Source organism: Coregonus lavaretus (assembly GCF_964263955.1).
Source record: "Coregonus lavaretus genome assembly, chromosome: 31".
Classification (NCBI taxonomy): domain Eukaryota; kingdom Metazoa; phylum Chordata; class Actinopteri; order Salmoniformes; family Salmonidae; genus Coregonus; species Coregonus lavaretus.
The window spans coordinates 9,278,561-9,298,341 of NC_140018.1; the positions used below are offsets into that span (position 1 = coordinate 9,278,561).

General features: G+C 47.9%; 2 protein-coding genes across 2 annotated transcripts in view; one reads left to right on the forward strand and one right to left on the reverse strand.

Annotated features, from left to right (window-relative positions):
* LOC311106632 (frizzled-3-like) overlaps positions 1–6,097 on the forward strand; it is a gene marked incomplete at both ends in the record, with an annotated part of 37,824 nt that extends 31,727 nt beyond the window's left edge. Inside the window, 3 exons of the mRNA XM_084149023.1 lie at positions 3,193–3,341; positions 3,799–4,056; positions 5,905–6,097. Coding sequence (XP_084005149.1) covers positions 3,193–3,341; positions 3,799–4,056; positions 5,905–6,097 — 600 coding nt within the window. The remainder of the gene's footprint in view (positions 1–3,192; positions 3,342–3,798; positions 4,057–5,904) is intronic.
* A 1,882-nt stretch (positions 6,098–7,979) lies between these two features.
* LOC311106759 (serine/threonine-protein kinase MRCK alpha-like) overlaps positions 7,980–19,781 on the reverse strand; it is a 100,219-nt gene continuing 88,417 nt past the window's right edge. Inside the window, exons 34-36 of the mRNA XM_084149153.1 lie at positions 19,271–19,431; positions 15,293–15,367; positions 7,980–11,627 (exon numbers count right to left, since the gene is read on the reverse strand). Of these exons, the coding sequence (XP_084005279.1) occupies positions 11,493–11,627; positions 15,293–15,367; positions 19,271–19,431 (371 nt within the window). The 3' untranslated portion in view covers positions 7,980–11,492. The remainder of the gene's footprint in view (positions 11,628–15,292; positions 15,368–19,270; positions 19,432–19,781) is intronic.

The following is a 19,781-nucleotide window of genomic DNA, read 5'->3' on the forward strand; positions in this document are numbered from 1 at the left end:
GGACCTATCTATATCAGTATGCAAACAGAGCCAGAGAGAAAGAGAGGTCCTGCACATCAGGATCGTGGGTTTGATTCCCGCTGCGGCCGCCTATGCGAAAATGTTTGCACGACTGACCGTAAGTTGCTTTGGATAAAAGCGTCTGCTAAATGACATACAGAAAATAATCAGCTATGATGCTACAGTAGAGTTATTCCTGTAGAAATATAATCACTAGAACTCTCCACCGTGTAGGCCTACAGACCCATTGACTTGAATAAGGAGGGTCAGTCCTGCTGCATCCAGCCTGTCATTTTACTTCCTCCAAGCCTTTCTGATTAGAACAATTGGCCAGAACCAGATGAGATGTGGCAATCTAGAGGAGTTTACAAGATAAGATCTTAACTGAAGGGAGGGACGTATGGCTGCAGTGATTCAGTCTCTCTCTTCTTATCTCAGTCTGTAGGAATGAGTCTCTCTGAGCCCCAGGCTGCTCTGCTTCACTCATAATGAGGCCATCAGGACTGCTGTGTGTGTGTATCCGTGTGTGTGAACAGAAAGAACAGGGGATGTGTGTGTGTGTGTTTCTGACAGGGAGAGGGGGAGATAGTGTGTGTATCCATGTGTGTGTGCTCTTACTAAAACTGTGTTCTGCTGAACTGTACGTTGTTCTGCAGTAGATCACTGTGTGTGTGTAGCCTGACTGTCTACAGGGGGTGCAGGGACGTGGCCATTTTAGCATGTCAATCTTGGTGGGCAAACACCCAAAAAATTTGGGGATGCTTGCCAGCAAAGCCACTACACAACACTAAACAATACATTAATTGCACTATAACGGTGACAAACGGTGCCCACAAACTGTTAGGGTCTACATAAAGCTCTCCCAACAGCAGAGTCCCAACAGCAGTCCCAACACCTTACCACTGCTACACCTGGCTATCAGTGGAGCATTGTCTGGCAGCGAAACAGTTCATTCAGCCTCATTTACTGCCTTTAAAAAAAACATAGCCTTATGGCTCACTTGCTTAAACAAATGTGGTTTCTACTGACAGTTGATGTACAAACTATGGCATAAGGGGACGACGAGCAGATAAGAGGCAATCCGTCATTTTGATTAAGACATTAATGAGCGAGCTAGGACGGACATAGTCAATATAACTATTTGTTCAGCACTTTTGAAATGTACAGCGACAAAATTCAGAACATGGGCCGTTCTTACAGTGTTCTTCCTGTACACCAAGTCAGAACCGTAGGTTAAATAAAGGGGGCATATAAGCAGACAATGAATGCTCTTACAATATTCGATGATTACATTTCTCTAAAACAGGTTATAGGCTACATGTGCACCACCAAGTCAGAACAGTAGGCAAAATTAAGAGGGGAAAATAGACCAAATTATTAGGGTGAGGCACATGGGCTACTAACAGCTTACTACACAACATACACTTAGTATTACTTTCTTAGCTACAGTATACATATCTCCCTGGCATATTATATCATTTATGCAGCAGCATAACACTATATCTTTGGACTCACCTTGTTGTGCTGTGCTCACTTGAACAGGAAGGTGGCGCAGCAGTCCGTCGTGGGCAAATTTTGTCATCAAACATTGTCATCAAAGTCTGGCGTTCTCTGGATTTATGGTGCTTTCAAGACAACTGGGAACTCGGAAAAAAAACAAGGTCGAATCATGATGACGTCAGTGATCTTCAGGTCGTAGCTCTATAAAGAGGCCTGAGTTCCCAACTTACAATTCCGAGTTGGATGACCATTCAAAACGTATTTTCCCAGTCGGAGCTCGTTTAGTCCCAACTTCCCAGTTGTCTTGAACTCACTGAAGTCAGATTTCCCAGTTCCGAGTTAACAGTTGTTTTGAGCGTGGCAGAAATGATGCTGGATTGACAGCATGGCCAATGTTAAATGTTTATCATTTTAAGCTTGGAAAAGAGACCCTTGAACCCAGAATTGGGACCACACACCCGCTCCACTGAATAGCAGGCTAGTGATTGCTTTGCAATGCTTGCAGTTAGTCACTGACTTCTTCCAAACCACTCATTGTTGAATTTGCGATTTCCGACTTGTTGTGTAATGTTTATCTATAATTTCTCTTCATTATTTGTCATCATATGACAAGGATTGAGAAGGATTTGCCAGTAGATTGTCGACTTGATTCATGATGATGACTGCTACCTTGCTAGCTAAGATTTTGAAAGTATGATGTTGACATGATCAGTCCAATCAAAGCTACTGTAGATACAATGTGATTTGACATAATTTTATCTGTGGCCAATGACCTTGAGCCTTCTTGGATGGGCACTTCTACTGTAACTCTATGGCAGCACACAAGAGGCTTGAATTTTCGAGCTCTACCCTTATATTTGGCAGTGAGGTAGTGTCCCCATGAGTGACAGAACACTGAGCCAATCACGGCACAACTAGAGAACATTACCAACCCCTACACTCCGTATTTTCCACTGGCTGCCCCACCACCACAGAAAGAGCTAGGCTGAAACACTTGCATTTTGGAGCTGCCTTACTCAAAAAAGCAAAAAAGAGACGATGTGAGGCTTTATTAACTCAATGATTTTTGTATTTATTTTGACATTGTTTGCAAACTGATATGTGACACGTATTAATGCCAAAATAACATGCAAAACAGGCAACCCCCCCAAAAAATTGTTTTGTTTTTGTTAGTTTTTTTGGCAAAAAATGGGGGCTCTGCCCCACCTGCCCTGAATGATGGGTCGCCACTGAGCAGGGAAGAGGGAGATTGAGAGAGGGGGATGGAAGGACGGAAAGAGAATATGACAGGGGGGAGGTAGAGAGAGAGGGAACAAGTGAGGGGACGGAGGCAGAAGAAGGAGAGAAAATGAGAGGGGGTGGAGGGAGGGAATGAGAGTGAGAGAGAAGATGATAAAAATAGAGAATGAGAGAGGGGGAAGGAGAGGGAGAAGGAGAGAGTCATGACATTGTGTTGGCTGTTGATTTGTTGCTCAGTCTGTTAGAAATACACACACACACTCAGAAGTACAGTGCCTCACTGCCTTGCACACACAACCGTACCATACCGTAGCGTCATACTCACTGAGATCTACATTCCCACCCACGCAGCCTTGCACACACTGTTTCACTCCAGCACCGATTGTTAGTAGAGTACTCCGTTATACCAGACACACACTCACACCTCTCACCTCTCCTCTCTGTGTGTCCTAGATTGAGCAGACCAACAGACCAAACCTGTCTCTGTTCCTCATTAAGTACCTGATGATGTTGGTAGTCGGGATCCCTTCAGTGTTCTGGGTGGGCAGCAAGAAGACCTGTTTCGAATGGGCCAGCTTCTTCCAAAGACAGAGACGCAAAGAGTAAGTCTCTAAAACACGTTTTCTCTCCCTAACATAAATAGATTTGCACTATATAACAGTCATGAACATCAATGGGTGATGTATAGTGGTGTGGGTGATGTGTAGTAGTATGGGTGATGTGTAGTGGTGTGGGTGATGTGTGGTGGTGTGGGTGATGTGTAGTGGTGTGGGTAATGTGTAGTGGTGTGGGTGATGTGTAGTGGTGTGGGTGATATGTAGTGGTGTGGGTGATGTGTAGTGGTGTGGGTGATGTGTAGTGGTGGTAGTGACAGGCCCCTTCTCTGCGCTCACCCCCCCCTGTGATCTGAACATTAACCCCCTCTCCCACCCCGTTCCACACACTTCTCATCTACCGCTCCACCTTCCCTTTCTCTCTCCCCTCCCTCCCTCCCTCCTCCGCCTCGCCCTCCCCTCCATCCCTCCCTTCCCCCACTCCGCCTCTCTCTCCCTTCTCCAGTAGTGTGGTCAACGAGAGTAGACAGGTGCTCCAGGAGCCAGATTTTGCCCAGCTGCTCCTGCGAGAACCCAACACCCCCATCGTGAAGAAGTCCAGGGGGACGTCCACGCAGGGCACCTCCACCCAAGCCTCCTCCACCCACCTGGCCATGCTGGACGAGCCCCCCAGCGGGAGCACAAGCCGGGCAAGCAGCGTCCGCAGCACCCGAAGCAAGATGAGCAGCTTCCATGGAAGTCTTTATAAATCCAGAGATGGCAGGTAGGGATGGACGGGGATAGGGGTGGGAGTGGGAACAGGGAGGGGGGGGATAGATTGATTTAATTTATTTTGGGGTTGAAAAAAGCCAGATGTGCAAAGGGAGGCGTGTAGGTAAGGATGTATAGAGACGAGGATGTGTTGGTCTGACAGGGGTAAGTGTTAACAACATGGGGCATTACTATGTTACAGTGGCTTGCGAAAGTATTCACCCCCCTTGGCATTTTTCCTATTTTGTTGCCTTACAACCTGGAATTAAAATGGATTTTTTGGGGGTTTGTATCATTTGATTTACACAACATGCCTACCACTTTGAAGATGCAAAATATTTTGGGGGGTGAAACAAACAAGAAATAAGACAAAAAAACTGAAAACTTGAGCATGCATAACTATTCACCCCCCCAAAGTCAATACTTTGTAGAGCCACCTTTTGCAGCAATTACAGCTGCAAGTCTCTTGGGGTATGTCTCTATAAGCTTGGTACATCTAGCCACTGGGATTTTTGCCCATTCTTCAAGGCAAAACTGCTCCAGCTCCTTCAAGTTGGATGGGTTCTGCTGGTGTACAGCAATCTTTAAGTCATACCACAGATTCTCAATTGGATTGAGGTCTGGGCTTTGACAAGGCCATTCCAAGACATTTAAATGTTTCCCCTTAAACCACTCGAGTGTTTCTTTAGCAGTATGCTTAGGGTCATTGTCCTGCTGGAAGGTGAACCTCCGTCCCAGTCTCAAATCTCTGGAAGACTGAAACAGGTTTCCCTCAAGAATTTCCCTGTATTTAGCGCCATCCATTATTCTTTCAATTCTGACCAGTTTCCCAGCCCCTGCCGATAAAAAACATCCCCACAGCATGATGCTGCCACCACCATGCTTCACTGTGGGGATGGTGTTCTCGGAGTGATGAGAGGTGTTGGGTTTGTGCCAGACATAGCGTTTTCCTTGATGGCCAAAAAGCTCAATTTTAGTCTCATCTGACCAGAGTACCTTCTTCTATATGTTTGGAGTGTCTCCCACATGCCTTTTGGCGAACACCAAACGTGTTTGCTTATTTTTTTTCTTTAAGCAATGGCTTTTTTCTGGCCACTCTTCCGTAAAGCCCAGCTCTGTGGAGTGTACGGTTTAAAGTGGTCCTATGGACAGATACTCCAATCTCCACTGTGGAGCTTTGCAGCTCCTTCAGGGTTATCTTTGGTCTCTTTGTTGCCTTTCTGATTAATGCCCTCCTTGCCTGGTCCGTGAGTTTTGGTGGGCGACCCTCTCTTGGCAGGTTTGTTGTGGTGCCATATTCTTTAAATTTTTTAATAATGGATTTAATGGTGCTCCGTGAGATGTTCAAAGTTTCCGATTTTTTTTTATAACCCAACCCTGATCTGTACTTCTCCACAACTTTGTCCCTGACCTGTTTGGAGAGCTCCTTGGTCTTCATGGTGCCGCTTGCTTGGTGGTGCCCCTTGCTTAGTGGTGTTGCAGACTCTGGGGCCTTTCAGAACAGGTGTATATATACTGAGATCATGTGACACTTCAATAAAGTCCACCTGTGTGCAATCTAACTAATTATGTGACTTCTGATGGTAATTGGTTGCACCAGATCTTATTTAGGGACTTCATAGCAAAGGGGGTGAATACATATGCACGCACCACTTTTCCGTTATTTATTTAATTTCACTTCAGCAATTTGGACTATTTTGTGTATGTCCATTACATGAAATACAAATAAAAATGCATTTAAAATGACAGGTTGTAATGCAACAAAATAGGACAAACGCCAAGGGGGATGAATACTTTTGCAAGGCACTGTATATATAGTCCCAGATACCTGACCAACCGTCTCTCTCCTCTCCTCTGTCAGGTACACGGCGTTTAGTTTCCGCGGAGTCGAGGATCGCCTCCCCTATGGCAGCATGCCCCTCCTCAACGACCAATCAGGGTTCAGACACTGCAGCACCAACCGTCTGGACAGCATATCAAAGCACGGCTCCACCCAGGCCATTCAGAGCGCCCCCGGCAATGGAATCCTAGAGGAGAATGGAACCACGGCCTGAATTACCCCCTAGACTCTACCCCGTAGCTAAAACCCATGCCATCCTTTTAGATATACAACTAGGGGGTAGAGATTGATTTTGGACTGGGCATACTAGACCTTTGTGTGACAGTTTGAGAGTAAGGAGATTGTGAGGAAACAGGACATACTGGACAGTTGTTTGATAATCATACTTCAACATGTCCCCTCACTCAACCTCACTAAACATCACTGATAAATGAAGATAGCAGACGACTTGGATTCAGCGGACAGTGTAACTTGGACCTGCAGGTGTGAGACCTGACCCAATAACACTGACATGGAAGAAGAACATTTTTTATTGGATACAGAGGAGTAATCTCTCCAACGCGGTTTGTTCTCTGTTCTGGAGTCAGCTCTATGTGAAAGACACTGTTCTGGAGTCAGCTCTATGTGAAAGACACTGTTTTGGAGTCAGCTCTATGTGAAAGACACTGTTCTGGACTCAGCTCTATGTGAAACGCACTGTTCTGGAGTCAGCTCTATGTGAAAGACACTGTTTTGGAGTCAGCTCTATGTGAAAGACACTGTTTTGAAGTCAGCTCTATTTGAAAGACATTGTTCTGGAGTCAGCTCTATGTGAAAGACATTGTTCTGGAGTCAGCTCTATGTGAAAGACACTGTTTTGGAGTCAGCTCTATGTGAAAGACATTGTTCTGGACTCAGCTCTATGTGAAACGCACTGTTCTGGAGTCAGCTCTATGTGAAAGACACTGTTTTGGAGTCAGCTCTATGTGAAAGACACTGTTTTGAAGTCAGCTCTATTTGAAAGACATTGTTCTGGAGTCAGCTCTATGTGAAAGACATTGTTCTGGAGTCAGCTCTATGTGAAAGACACTGTTTTGGAGTCAGCTCTATGTGAAAGACATTGTTCTGCAGTCAGCTCTATGTGAAAGACATTGTTCTGGAGTCAGCTCTATGTGAAAGACGCAGCGCGGGGATCAGTTTCATGTGAAGGACGTTTTACTGGGAAGACTTTCAAGAGCTTCTTATCGATCGGCATAAGAGCGTCTGCTAAATGACGTAAATGTTCCACTACTCAGGGGGGTGAAAAATGATCAATCTAAGGATTTTAGAATCTAGTTCGCTCCATTATTGGTCACACAAGCAAATGCTGCCAAAGCACTCCTCTTCAAAAGCCAATACTTTATTCCTATTGACTACATTGTTTACCTGTACGAGAACCACTGTAGACGGGTCTCCAAAACCAGTTCTACTACTATACATTGAGGTACTTTTATACGTCTATTGTTTTCATTGCACTTCTGATGGAGGCAGTTAAAGGTACTGTATGTGAGGTGTAGGGCCAGGAGTCTTTCCTGACTGTGATCTGCCCAGGGGAAACTCAGGGTCCTAGTGATGACGTGAAGGAGATTGGGACAGTGTCCTGTCCTGTTGTCAATCAATTGAAAACAATTGACGATGAATCAATGAATCAGCAATTGTGAAGTGAAAGGCTGTATTGTATTACAGGATAAAAGCTGACCTCCAAACTCCAGCCTTATAGGTAGAATATTATAGTGTTATTTTCCCCTCCAGTTAGAATTAGAATCAGTTGTATTGTTCCTCCCCTTCTATGAAGTGTATACTTACTTGTATAGATAAATGTTAGCCACAACTTATTCTAGTAATGGCAATAGATGTAAATGTGATTTTTTTGGAGGGGGGGGGGGGGGGGGGGGGGGGTCATTTGTGACATTTTTAATCAACTATTCTCAAAATACATCTGGGAAATCTGTAAGTGGATCTGTGCCCTAGCCTGGAAGCCAAACTGAATTGAAACAATGGTGAATCAAGAGCGATTCAGTTTGGATCCAGGCTATTCCGTGTCCTCCCAAGGAAAGAAATGAAATCAGGACAGGAAACTCAGTGAAGCCGTATTTGTAACAGCCCTCCGTTTTATTGAAATACATCGGAGTCAGGTTAATATAATGAGCTCTCCACATAAGAGTGGTGGACAGTTTCCATACATTATTTGTTTGACCTTACACCTTAAATATTTCTGTGCAAAAAGAATCTACATCACCTGTAGTGGGTATCCTCAGTAAAACTCCCAAACCGTTCAAATAAAATGAACAAGTCAAAATTAAAAACTAATCCAAAACAAAAAAATGATTACGTCTATAACATGCAAAACTGTACAAATTATTACAAAGCAATCCTAGAAAAAAAAACAAAAGTGTAAAATGATATGAAAGAGCTAAATAATATAGAAAGAATTTCAGATAAGACCTCACTGAAATGCAAAGGCGTTTTCTTAAAAAAAAAAAAATGGTTAGCATGGTGGCACCTCAGCCTCAAACTACTACCCTCCATCCGGCCTTTCACCCCTCACCTCTTCTCATCCTGGATTCAAAACACTTGTCTGATTTCTTCCTCCTTATTCCGGTTCTCCTCTTTTCTTCCAGCTGAATCGTTTGACCGTTACGCCTAGTCACAGCTAGCTACACTATGGCTAAATTGAGCTCTTCTTTTCCAAGTGTAGTCTGTTCTGTCACACTCATTTTAATTGTTAGGATGAAAATAATCATTGGTTCTGACATTCCTGAGTTTTTAAAAAAGTGGGATGTACAATTAAAGTCTGGTCCAAAATACTCAGACTAAGATATTTCCTCTTTCTCAACTAATACATTCTACAGATAAGGTCCAGCAGATATGAATAGGGAGAGTTGGTAGCTTAAAAGGAAATCTTAAGAGAAGCGATTAAGTTAAGTTGAGACGGTTGAGTAAAACCAGCTTAGCGAGACAGTGACACTTCCAGATAAATTCTTATTCTTCAAGCTCAATATAAAATGGATTTCTAAAAACACGTGGCATGAGTAGGCATACATGGCTGTATTTTACAAGTGAATAGAATAGAATTGTGGTTTAGGGTTAAGATTTAGGACTCCAATGGCAGGAATTGTTGTGTCTTCTTTTTATACACTTGTGAATAGGATAGCTGAAGGTAAACTGCAATGTATACTACTTGGTACACTTCAACCCACCCAAACACACTCCTAAACAGAAGGTCCCTTTCAGCAGTAAGTAACAACGGTAATTCATTGAATGGTCTGTAACATAACAACAAATCCTCATTAGACATGAAAATATTTATTTTCCAGAATAAGAGTCCCCTTTCAAGAATAAGAGTCCCCTCCCTTCCTCTTGAGAGAAAAGAGTCAGTTGTTCTAAGCACATGACCCAATGCTCAGAAACTATATCAAGTAAATGATTGTTTCCGTTCCACACATAAATATGATCAACACCACTGTGGTGTGGTTTGCATTAGGATTGGGGTCAATTCCATTTACATTCAGGTAAGTAAACAGAAATTCAAATTCCAAATTTGTCTCAGAGAAGCATTGAGGAAAATTGGAATTGGAATGGAACTTCAGTTTACTCCCTGAATTGACCGAATTAAAATGGAATGGACCCCAATTTTGGTCTAAATGAAGGTGATTGCATTAACAGACAGCAATACACAGATTACCAGTTGATAATAAGAACATAACAATGACCTAATTTGTAACAGAAATGAAGTGTTGGCCTTGTCATCCTAGCATTTATTTTACATTCTTTCACTACATTTCAGCCTAGTGCGGTCTGTGTAGTCAAATCACCATCTCTTTACAATTGTCGTCTCTTTTTCCCCCCTAATCTATCGAAACATTCTGAAAAATAAGCAAGGCTGTCTGAAAAATTATGAAAACTCAAGATTCAAGTCATTCTTTTTTGGTTATAACAAGCTTTCCAAAATCTCTCTTAGAAGTCAAAGGAACATATTTGAGGTTCACAGGTCGGTACCACAGGGAAGGTTCACAGGTCGGTACCACAGGGAATAGTATGGAAATACACACTTTGTGTTTCAGAATCACTGTCAGTTTGGAAATATACATCCCCCCTCAACTGATGGAACATAGCGGCCAGAGTGGAGGGGGAAACGCCTGTGTGAATGCATCTGTGATAGACCTATCGCTTAAAATAAATGCACATATTCACTAAACAGCACGGGTCCACGGGTCCATGTTTCCCCAAACACAAATCAAAATAACACTCAACGGTTTGTCTCATACATGAAATAAAAATAATTTGTAAAAAAATCTAAAAGCAATCATAAAAAGAACTGTGGTTTAAAATGGCTTTCGTGTGAATATAACCCCAAATCATTCTGAAAAAAATAAAAAGGAATCCATAATCTTCTCCCATCATGTATTTCTCTATAGTATTTCCCTTATCATATATTATTCTCTACTTTTAACCTATGTACATTGTTGTGATGGGAATTTACTTTTTGTAATTGATCGGTGGTTGGTCTATTACTGTACTTACGGTAGTAGGTCTACACTACATGGAGAATGGCCCAATGGTTCCAGTTCAGTGGATGAGGTCACTGGCCCATGTCATGAGGAAGTGGCAGAAGGAGCCGTGATGTCATCATAGAATGTTCGGTCTGCTTCTAAACGCTGCTGTCCCTAAGAATTCTAGAACGTGAAGCCGGTGAGGTCAGGGGTCAACCTAGAATTAAAATACCCCTCATCATAGTTGTATTTTTCCGTTGCTTTACTGTAGCTTTTCACTGATGGTACAAACAAATGAAGTCACTGCACATATTTCACTTTCATGAGCAAAATGAAAAATAAACATCATTGCTTTCTTTTTTTTGTGAGCCTTGTATTGTAAATGGAATGCCCCCTCTTCTTCTGATGTTATTAACTACCGTTCCGGAAGAAAGCAACAGAAAGAAAGCGAAAACATCCTCTCTTTCTCCTCTGTGAAACACCTTGGTCTGATTAATAAATAAAAGGTGGTCCCCCAAGCCCAAAGGGTGCTATGTACACGTATCAAATTATCTGTTGTTTCATATTCATCCTCTTCTTCTTGTTGCGTCTTGAGGTTTGTGTGTCTCTTTACAGGAGTTGCCAATTACATGGGGAGATACTCAACACGGGTGCTAGTAGTGCTGTAATCAAAAGTACTTTCAATTAAACTTAGCGCTTCGCTTATTCTGGCTATCAGCTACAAAGCAGATGGAAGGGGGTGTCAATTTTAATTCCTATATTGTATGCCCCCCTCAAAAACACACACACAGGCGTGCACACAAACATATGCAAGCACACACACACTCATTTCGCACACACACACACACACACACACACACACACTCTTCCACGCATTAACTAACATATCCTCTCCAAGTATTTCCTTCTTGGTCAAACACTTCCTTTCCCTGTGTTTGTTTGTAGATCTCAGTTCCAGTCAAAGGTGAAGTAAGTAAATGGGAGGGGCCTGTGGCAGCAGGTGCAGTTCCGTGGGCAGGGGATAGGCGGCGCCAGGGGAGGGGGGCGGGTCCAGGGCTTGGTGAGGGTCAGGGATTGGAGCGGTGTGCTTACTGTCACTCATGTGTCCCAGCCGGTCATGCGGTCTGTGCTCTCCAGAGAGAGGGACTTGGTCTTGTGGGGTGAGGCCGGGCTGGGGGGACTGCTGAACGTAGAACTGTTGGACGCCGTGGAGTGACGGGGCGAGTCAGAGTCCTGGAGAAAGAGAGGGGGAGAGAGAAAGACAGTAAGGGAGAGAGAGAGAGGCACTTAGATGTCATACTCTTCTCACAGCTAACCACAGATCAGGCTTGGGTCACATTCAGTAGGCATGCAATGCAGTCAAAAGGATGGGATACTCCCTTAACTTGTCTGAGAAAAAGAATGCCAATAGTTTATCGTTTAAAAAACGATTTCTCCCATTCATGCCTACTGAACACAACTAATCTCTCCAATAAGTTCCAGTAGATCGGGGCTGGTCAACTAGTCCTCAGGGACCTCTGTGTGTGTCCTTTCAACCAACTGCTGTCATCATCAATGCTGATCTGCTGTTTGATTGCTGATGTGGACATGGTGACATCACTTCATATCCCATCAATCACACAGAGCGCTAGGCAACAAGGACTTAATGCACTGGAAACCTTCCACATCAACAGACAATGAGCAGCTCGATTGACCAGAAGTGGATGGTTGGAACAAAGCGCCTACATGAGGTCTTGTCTACTGTCTACTACTACAGTACTCAGCAGTCAGTGGAGGTGGACCCATTTAGTTTCAGCCCAGCTCAAAATGCACCCGATTCAAATAATCAACACATACAGTGCCTTCGGAAAGTATTTAGACCCCTTGACTTTTTCCACATTTTGTCACGTTACAGCCTTATTCTAACATTTATTAAATCGTTTTTTCCCCTCATCAATCTACACACAATACCCCATAATGACAAAGCAAAAACAGGTTTTTAGAAATGTTTGCTAATATATAAAAAATATATAATAAATCTGAAATTTACATAAATGTGATTTGTCACATGCACCGAATACAACAGGTTTAGACCTTACAGTGAAATGCTTACTTACAAGCCCTTAACCAACAATGCAGTTTTAAGAAAAATAAGTGTTAAGTAAAAAATAGTTAAGTAAAAATAAAAATAAATTGATTTATGTAAATGTCAGATTTCAGATTTTTAAATTTTTTATATTAGCAAACATTTCTAAAAACCTGTTTTTGCTTTGTCATTATGGGGTATTGTGTGTAGATTGATGAGGGGAAAAAACGATGTAATACATTTTAGAATAAGGCTGTAACGTGACAAAATGTGGAAAAAGTCAAGGTTCCCAAATATTACCGCAATTAGTTTCATCAAGGGTGTGTGTGTGTGTGTGTGTGTGTTAGTGCTGGGGTGGAACAAAAGCCTGCATACATTGTTGGTCCTCCAAAATGATGATATGCCACCCCTACTATAGTCCAGTGTAATGTAGTGGACAGCATGATATGCCACCCCTACTATAGTCCAGTGTAATGTAGTGGACAGCATGATATGCCACCCCTACTATAGTCCAGTGTAATGTAGTGGACAGCATGATATGCCACCCCTACTATAGTCCAGTGTAATGTAGTGGACAGCATGATATGCCACCCCTACTATAGTCCAGTGTAATGTAGTGGACAGCATGATATGCCACCCCTACTATAGTCCAGTGTAATGTAGTGGACAGCATGATATGCCACCCCTACTATAGTCCAGTGTAATGTAGTGGACAGCATGATATGCCACCCCTACTATAGTCCAGTGTAATGTAGTGGACAGCATGATATGCCACCCCTACTATAGTCCAGTGTAATGTAGTGGACAGCATGATATGCCACCCCTACTATAGTCCAGTGTAATGTAGTGGACAGCATTGAGAGACACTAGTTAGGGAAACCAGGTTTGAGAGCATCTCCCTCCTTCACTGAAGGGAGGTATAGTAGGGTTGCAATATTCCAGTAACTTCCCAAAATTGCCAGGTTTTCCAGAAATACCCTGCTCCTTTCATCCTGATTCCGGGAATCTTCCAACTAGGATTTCTGGAAAACCTTGCAATTTTTGGAAAGTTATGGGAATTTTTCAACCCGTTAAGGGAGGTAGAGTGAGGGAGTTGTTTCTCACAGACAAAACAGTAGAGTCATGTTTCACTTCTCTGGCTATTTCTAAGTAGGCTACGGCTGTAGGAGCTACAGCTGTCCACCACAGCACTACTGTAGTTGGCAGAGAGGTACATGGCCTATAAGAGAGGAGAGCCACAGTATCCATAGTATCTTCCTGATGATGTATCAATCAATCAATCAATCAATCAATCAATCAATCAATAAATCAGAACAGTAATGGTTATTATCAGAAACATGGGTTGGGCAGGCCACAGGGGTAGGCCACAGGGTTAGGATTAGGGTTAGGGGCAGGCCACAGGATTATGATTAGGGGAAGGCCACAGGATTATGGTTAGGGGAAGGCCACAGGGTTAGGATTAGGGGAAGGCCACAGGGTTAGGATTAGGGGAAGGCCACAGGATTAGGGTTAGGGGCAGGCCACAGGGTTAGGATTAGGGGAAGGCCACAGGATTAGGATTAGGGGCAGGCCAAAGGGTTAGGATTAGGGGAAGGCCACAGGATTAGGGTTAGGGGCAGGCCACAGGATTAGGATTAGGGGAAGGCCACAGGGTTAGGCCACAAGGGGCCAGTATGGAAACAGACAGACACATGCAGGGTAGAGGATGGTGACACACCATTCTGAAAACCAAATCAGGAACTTAAGAGCGGTGCCACACTAGGGCAGGCCAGGGGAGAGGAGCCACACTAGGGCAGGCCAGGGGAGAGGAGCCACACTAGGGCAGGCCAGGGGAGAGGAGCCACACTAGGGCAGGCCAGGGGAGAGGAGCCACACTAGGGCAGGCCAGGGGAGAGGAGCCACACTAGGGCAGGCCAGGGGAGAGGAGCCACACTAGGGCAGGCCAGGGGAGAGGAGCCACACTAGGGCAGGCCAGGGGAGAGGAGCCACACTAGGGCAGGCCAGGGGAGAGGAGCCACACTAGGGCAGGCCAGGGGAGAGGAGCCACACTAGGGCAGGCCAGGGGAGAGGAGCCACACTAGGGCAGGCCAGGGGAGAGGGGGACGAGCAACGCCCCTCTAGCCAGAGACACGGGGGGCAGGGCATCTGTGACATAGCCATCAGATGCTGATGGGGCTGAAATGGTGCAGTGGACAGGAGGGGGACTGATGGTGGCTTTGGGGCAAAGCTTCAAAACTGTGTGTGTGTGTGTGTGTGTGTGTGTGTGTGTGTGTGTGGTTGAGGATACAGTGTGTCTGGGTCGGTTGTGTGTGGTTGAGGATACAGTGTGTCTGGGTTGGTTGTGTGTGTGTGTGTGGTTGAGGATACAGTGTGTCTGGGTCGGTTGTGTGTGTGTGTGTGGTTGAGGATACAGTGTGTCTGGGTCGGTTGTGTGTGTGTGGTTGAGGATACAGTGTGTCTGGGTCGGTTGTGTGTGTGTGTGTGTGGTTGAGGATACAGTGTGTCTGGGTCGGTTGTGTGTGTGTGTGTGTGGTTGAGGATACAGTGTGTCTGGGTCGGTTGTGTGTGTGGGGTTGAGGATACAGTGTGTCTGGGTCGGTTGTGTGTGTGTGGTTGAGGATACAGTGTGTCTGGGTCGGTTGTGTGTGTGTGGTTGAGGATACAGTGTGTCTGGGTCGGTTGTGTGTGTGTGTGTGGTTGAGGATACAGTGTGTCTGGGTCGGTTGTGTGTGTGTGTGTGGTTGAGGATACAGTGTGTCTGGGTCGGTTGTGTGTGTGTGTGTGGTTGAGGATACAGTGTGTCTGGGTCGGTTGTGTGTGTGTATGACATTACCTTCATCTTACTAAGCAGGGTCCTTAAAGCCCTTTTCAGATCAGGGGTCTTCTCCGATGGCGAGACCGCCTGCCACTAGAGAGGTAAGAGTTACAGACTCAGCGACCCGGCCCGGCCCAGAGAACAACATGCTGGGCTGGGGGGAGCGTAGAGGAGCGGGGTGGAGGGGGAGTGAGATGGGGGCAGGCACGAATTACGATGCAGCCAGCCAGGTATGAGGAACAGTGGGTGGGGTACGGTAGATAGTCAGCCAGGTCTGAGGGAGGGTGGGGGTGGTAGGATAGACAGTCAGCCAGGTCTGAGGGAGGGTGGGGGTGGTAGGGTAGATAGTCAGCCAGGTCTGAGGGAGGGTGGGGGTGGTAGGGTAGACAGTCAGCCAGGTCTGAGGGAGGGTGGGGGTGGTAGGGTAGACAGTCAGCCAGGTCTGAGGGAGGGTGGGGGTGGTAGGATAGACAGTCAGCCAGGTCTGAGGGAGGGTGGGGGTGGTAGGATAGACAGTCAGCCAGGTCTGAGGGAGGGTGGGGGTGGTAGGATAGACAGTCAGCCAGGTCTGAGGGAGGGTGGGGGTGGTAGGGTAGATAGTCAGCCAGGTCTGAGGGAGGGTGGGGGTGGTAGGGTAGACAGTCAGCCAGGTCTTAGGGAGGGTGGGGGTGGTAGGGTAGACAGTCAGCCAGGTCTGAGGGAGGGTGGGGGTGGTAGGGTAGACAGTCAGCCAGGTCTGAGGGAGGGTGGGGGTGGTAGGGTAGACAGTCAGCCAGGTCTGAGGGAGGGTGGGGGTGGTAGGGTAGACAGTCAGCCAGGTCTGAGGGAGGGTGGGGGTGGTAGGATAGACAGTCAGCCAGGTCTGAGGGAGGGTGGGGGTGGTAGGGTAGATAGTCAGCCAGGTCTGAGGGAGGGTGGGGGTGGTAGGATAGACAGTCAGCCAGGTCTGAGGGAGGGTGGGGGTGGTAGGATAGACAGTCAGCCAGGTCTGAGGGAGGGTGGGGGTGGTAGGGTAGACAGTCAGCCAGGTCTGAGGGAGGGTGGGGGTGGTAGGGTAGACAGTCAGCCAGGTCTGAGGGAGGGTGGGGGTGGTAGGGTAGACAGTCAGCCAGGTCTTAGGGAGGGTGGGGGTGGTAGGGTAGACAGTCAGCCAGGTCTGAGGGAGGGTGGGGGTGGTAGGGTAGACAGTCAGCCAGGTCTGAGGGAGGGTGGGGGTGGTAGGATAGACAGTCAGCCAGGTCTGAGGGAGGGTGGGGGTGGTAGGGTAGATAGTCAGCCAGGTCTGAGGGAGGGTGGGGGTGGTAGGATAGACAGTCAGCCAGGTCTGAGGGAGGGTGGGGGTGGTAGGATAGACAGTCAGCCAGGTCTGAGGGAGGGTGGGGGTGGTAGGGTAGACAGTCAGCCAGGTCTGAGGGAGGGTGGGGGTGGTAGGGTAGACAGTCAGCCAGGTCTGAGGGAGGGTGGGGGTGGTAGGGTAGACAGTCAGCCAGGTCTTAGGGAGGGTGGGGGTGGTAGGGTAGACAGTCAGCCAGGTCTGAGGGAGGGTGGGGGTGGTAGGGTAGACAGTCAGCCAGGTCTGAGGGAGGGTGGGGGTGGTAGGATAGACAGTCAGCCAGGTCTGAGGGAGGGTGGGGGTGGTAGGGTAGACAGTCAGCCAGGTCTGAGGGAGGGTGGGGGTGGTAGGATAGACAGTCAGCCAGGTCTGAGGGAGGGTGGGGGTGGTAGGGTAGACAGTCAGCCAGGTCTGAGGGAGGGTGGGGGTGGTAGGGTAGACAGTCAGCCAGGTCTTAGGGAGGGTGGGGGTGGTAGGGTAGACAGTCAGCCAGGTCTTAGGGAGGGTGGGGGTGGTAGGGTAGACAGTCAGCCAGGTCTGAGGGAGGGTGGGGGTGGTAGGGTAGACAGTCAGCCAGGTCTGAGGGAGGGTGGGGGTGGTAGGGTAGATAGTCAGCCAGGTCTGAGGGAGGGTGGGGGTGGTAGGATAGACAGTCAGCCAGGTCTGAGGGAGGGTGGGGGTGGTAGGGTAGACAGTCAGCCAGGTCTGAGGGAGGGTGGGGGTGGTAGGGTAGACAGTCAGCCAGGTCTGAGGGAGGGTGGGGGTGGTAGGGTAGACAGTCAGCCAGGTCTTAGGGAGGGTGGGGGTGGTAGGGTAGACAGTCAGCCAGGTCTGAGGGAGGGTGGGGGTGGTAGGGTAGACAGTCAGCCAGGTCTGAGGGAGGGTGGGGGTGGTAGGATAGACAGTCAGCCAGGTCTGAGGGAGGGTGGGGGTGGTAGGGTAGACAGTCAGCCAGGTCTGAGGGAGGGTGGGGGTGGTAGGATAGACAGTCAGCCAGGTCTGAGGGAGGGTGGGGGTGGTAGGGTAGACAGTCAGCCAGGTCTGAGGGAGGGTGGGGGTGGTAGGGTAGACAGTCAGCCAGGTCTTAGGGAGGGTGGGGGTGGTAGGGTAGACAGTCAGCCAGGTCTTAGGGAGGGTGGGGGTGGTAGGGTAGACAGTCAGCCAGGTCTGAGGGAGGGTGGGGGTGGTAGGGTAGACAGTCAGCCAGGTCTGAGGGAGGGTGGGGGTGGTAGGGTAGACAGTCAGCCAGGTCTGAGGGAGGCTGGGGGTGGTAGGGTAGACAGTCAGCCAGGTCTGAGGGAGGGTGGGGGTGGTAGGGTAGACAGTCAGCCAGGTCTGAGGGAGGGTGGGGGTGGTAGGGTAGACAGTCAGCCAGGTCTGAGGGAGGGTGGGGGTGGTAGGGTAGACAGTCAGCCAGGTCTGAGGGAGGGTGGGGGTGGTAGGGTAGACAGTCAGCCAGGTCTGAGGGAGGGTGGGGGTGGTAGGGTAGACAGTCAGCCAGGTCTGAGGGAGGGTGGGGGTGGTAGGATAGACAGTCAGCCAGGTCTGAGGGAGGGTGGGGGTGGTAGGGTAGACAGTCAGCCAGGTCTGAGGGAGGGTGGGGGTGGTAGGGTAGACAGTCAGCCAGGTCTGAGGGAGGGTGGGGGTGGTAGGGTAGACAGTCAGCCAGGTCTTAGGGAGGGTGGGGGTGGTAGGGTAGACAGTCAGCCAGGTCTGAGGGAGGGTGGGGGTGGTAGGGTAGACAGTCAGCCAGGTCTGAGGGAGGGTGGGGGTGGTAGGGTAGACAGTCAGCCAGGTCTGAGGGAGGGTGGGGGTGGTAGGGTAGACAGTCAGCCAGAAGAGGGAGCCAAAGGCAGGAAGGCTAGCTAAGGCTAGAATCCCTGCTGGAGGATGGCTAGATGCTTGAGGTAAAGGTTGCTCTTAATCACACATCTAGGATCAGATTATTAGACCCCAATTCTAACCTGACCATTAGGGGGATGAAGAACTATCTGACCCTGAATCAGTAGTTAAGGGTGACTTATAGCTACACCTGGCTGGCTGGGTGGGTGGTTGAGGCTGAGGGTGGGAGAGGCAATGTGCAGATAACCATAGCTGGGGTCAGGGTTGGGTAGGGGGCCGATTGAGTTCCCTGTGAGGGGCTAGGATGCCGGTGCCAGGAACCAATCGGATTGAGGGATGGGATGAGGCGAAGGGCGAGAGGCAGGAGAACACGGAGGCTGGGTGGTGGATGTGGTGGGGGCAGAGTTATGGGGAACACTTTGATATGTCTAGTTACGTATATGTTTAATATATTGTATATTATAGGTCTTCCACGTCATTGGTCACCAGCTAGAGTATTTTCACTCTGTGTATTGTTATGGCATGATTTCTCACCTGAGTGATCCTGGTCATATTTAGAGCAACTGTGCTCAAATGATTCATGAAATGTGGTTTCAGACCCATCCACTTAACTGTCACAACCAAAACACAACTCTCAGAACACTACGAGATACGACTTATAAGAACAACTTTAAGTCCTAATGGTATATCATCTGATCTGAGACATTCAGCCGATTCAACACAATTCTACCCAATTGTTAGTAGTTGAGTTTTAGTAGCCTTAATCAAGTGCACTTCACCCAGGCACCCTAGGGAGGGAGCACGCTAGGCTGGTCACGTACCTCTCTGTCGAACTGGGAGAGGGGTGCGTCGCTGCAGCCGTCCATACCCCCTCCGGAGGACAAAGAGCTCTCGGAGGGAGAGGTCATGGTCTGGCGCTTAGAGCTGTAGCTACCCCCGGACAGCTCTCTCCTCAACGCATTGCCATTCTGAGATGACGAACCTGGAGAGAGAGAAAAATACATGGAATAGTGGAAGAAAGAGAGGGACGGAGAGAGAGAGGGACGGGGAGAGAGAGGGACGGAGAGAGAGATGGACGGAGAAGGGGAGAGAGAGGGACGGAGAGAGAGAGGGACGGAGAGAGAGAGGGACGGGGAGAGAGAGGGACGGAGAGAGAGAGGGACGGAGAGAGAGAGGGACGGAGAAGGGGAGAGAGAGGGACGGAGAGAGAGAGGGACGGAGAGAGAGAGGGACGAGGAAGGGGAGAGAGAGGGACGGAGAGAGAGAGGGACGAGGAGAGAGAGGGACGGAGAAGGGGAGAGAGAGGGACGGAGAGAGTGAGGGACGGGGAGA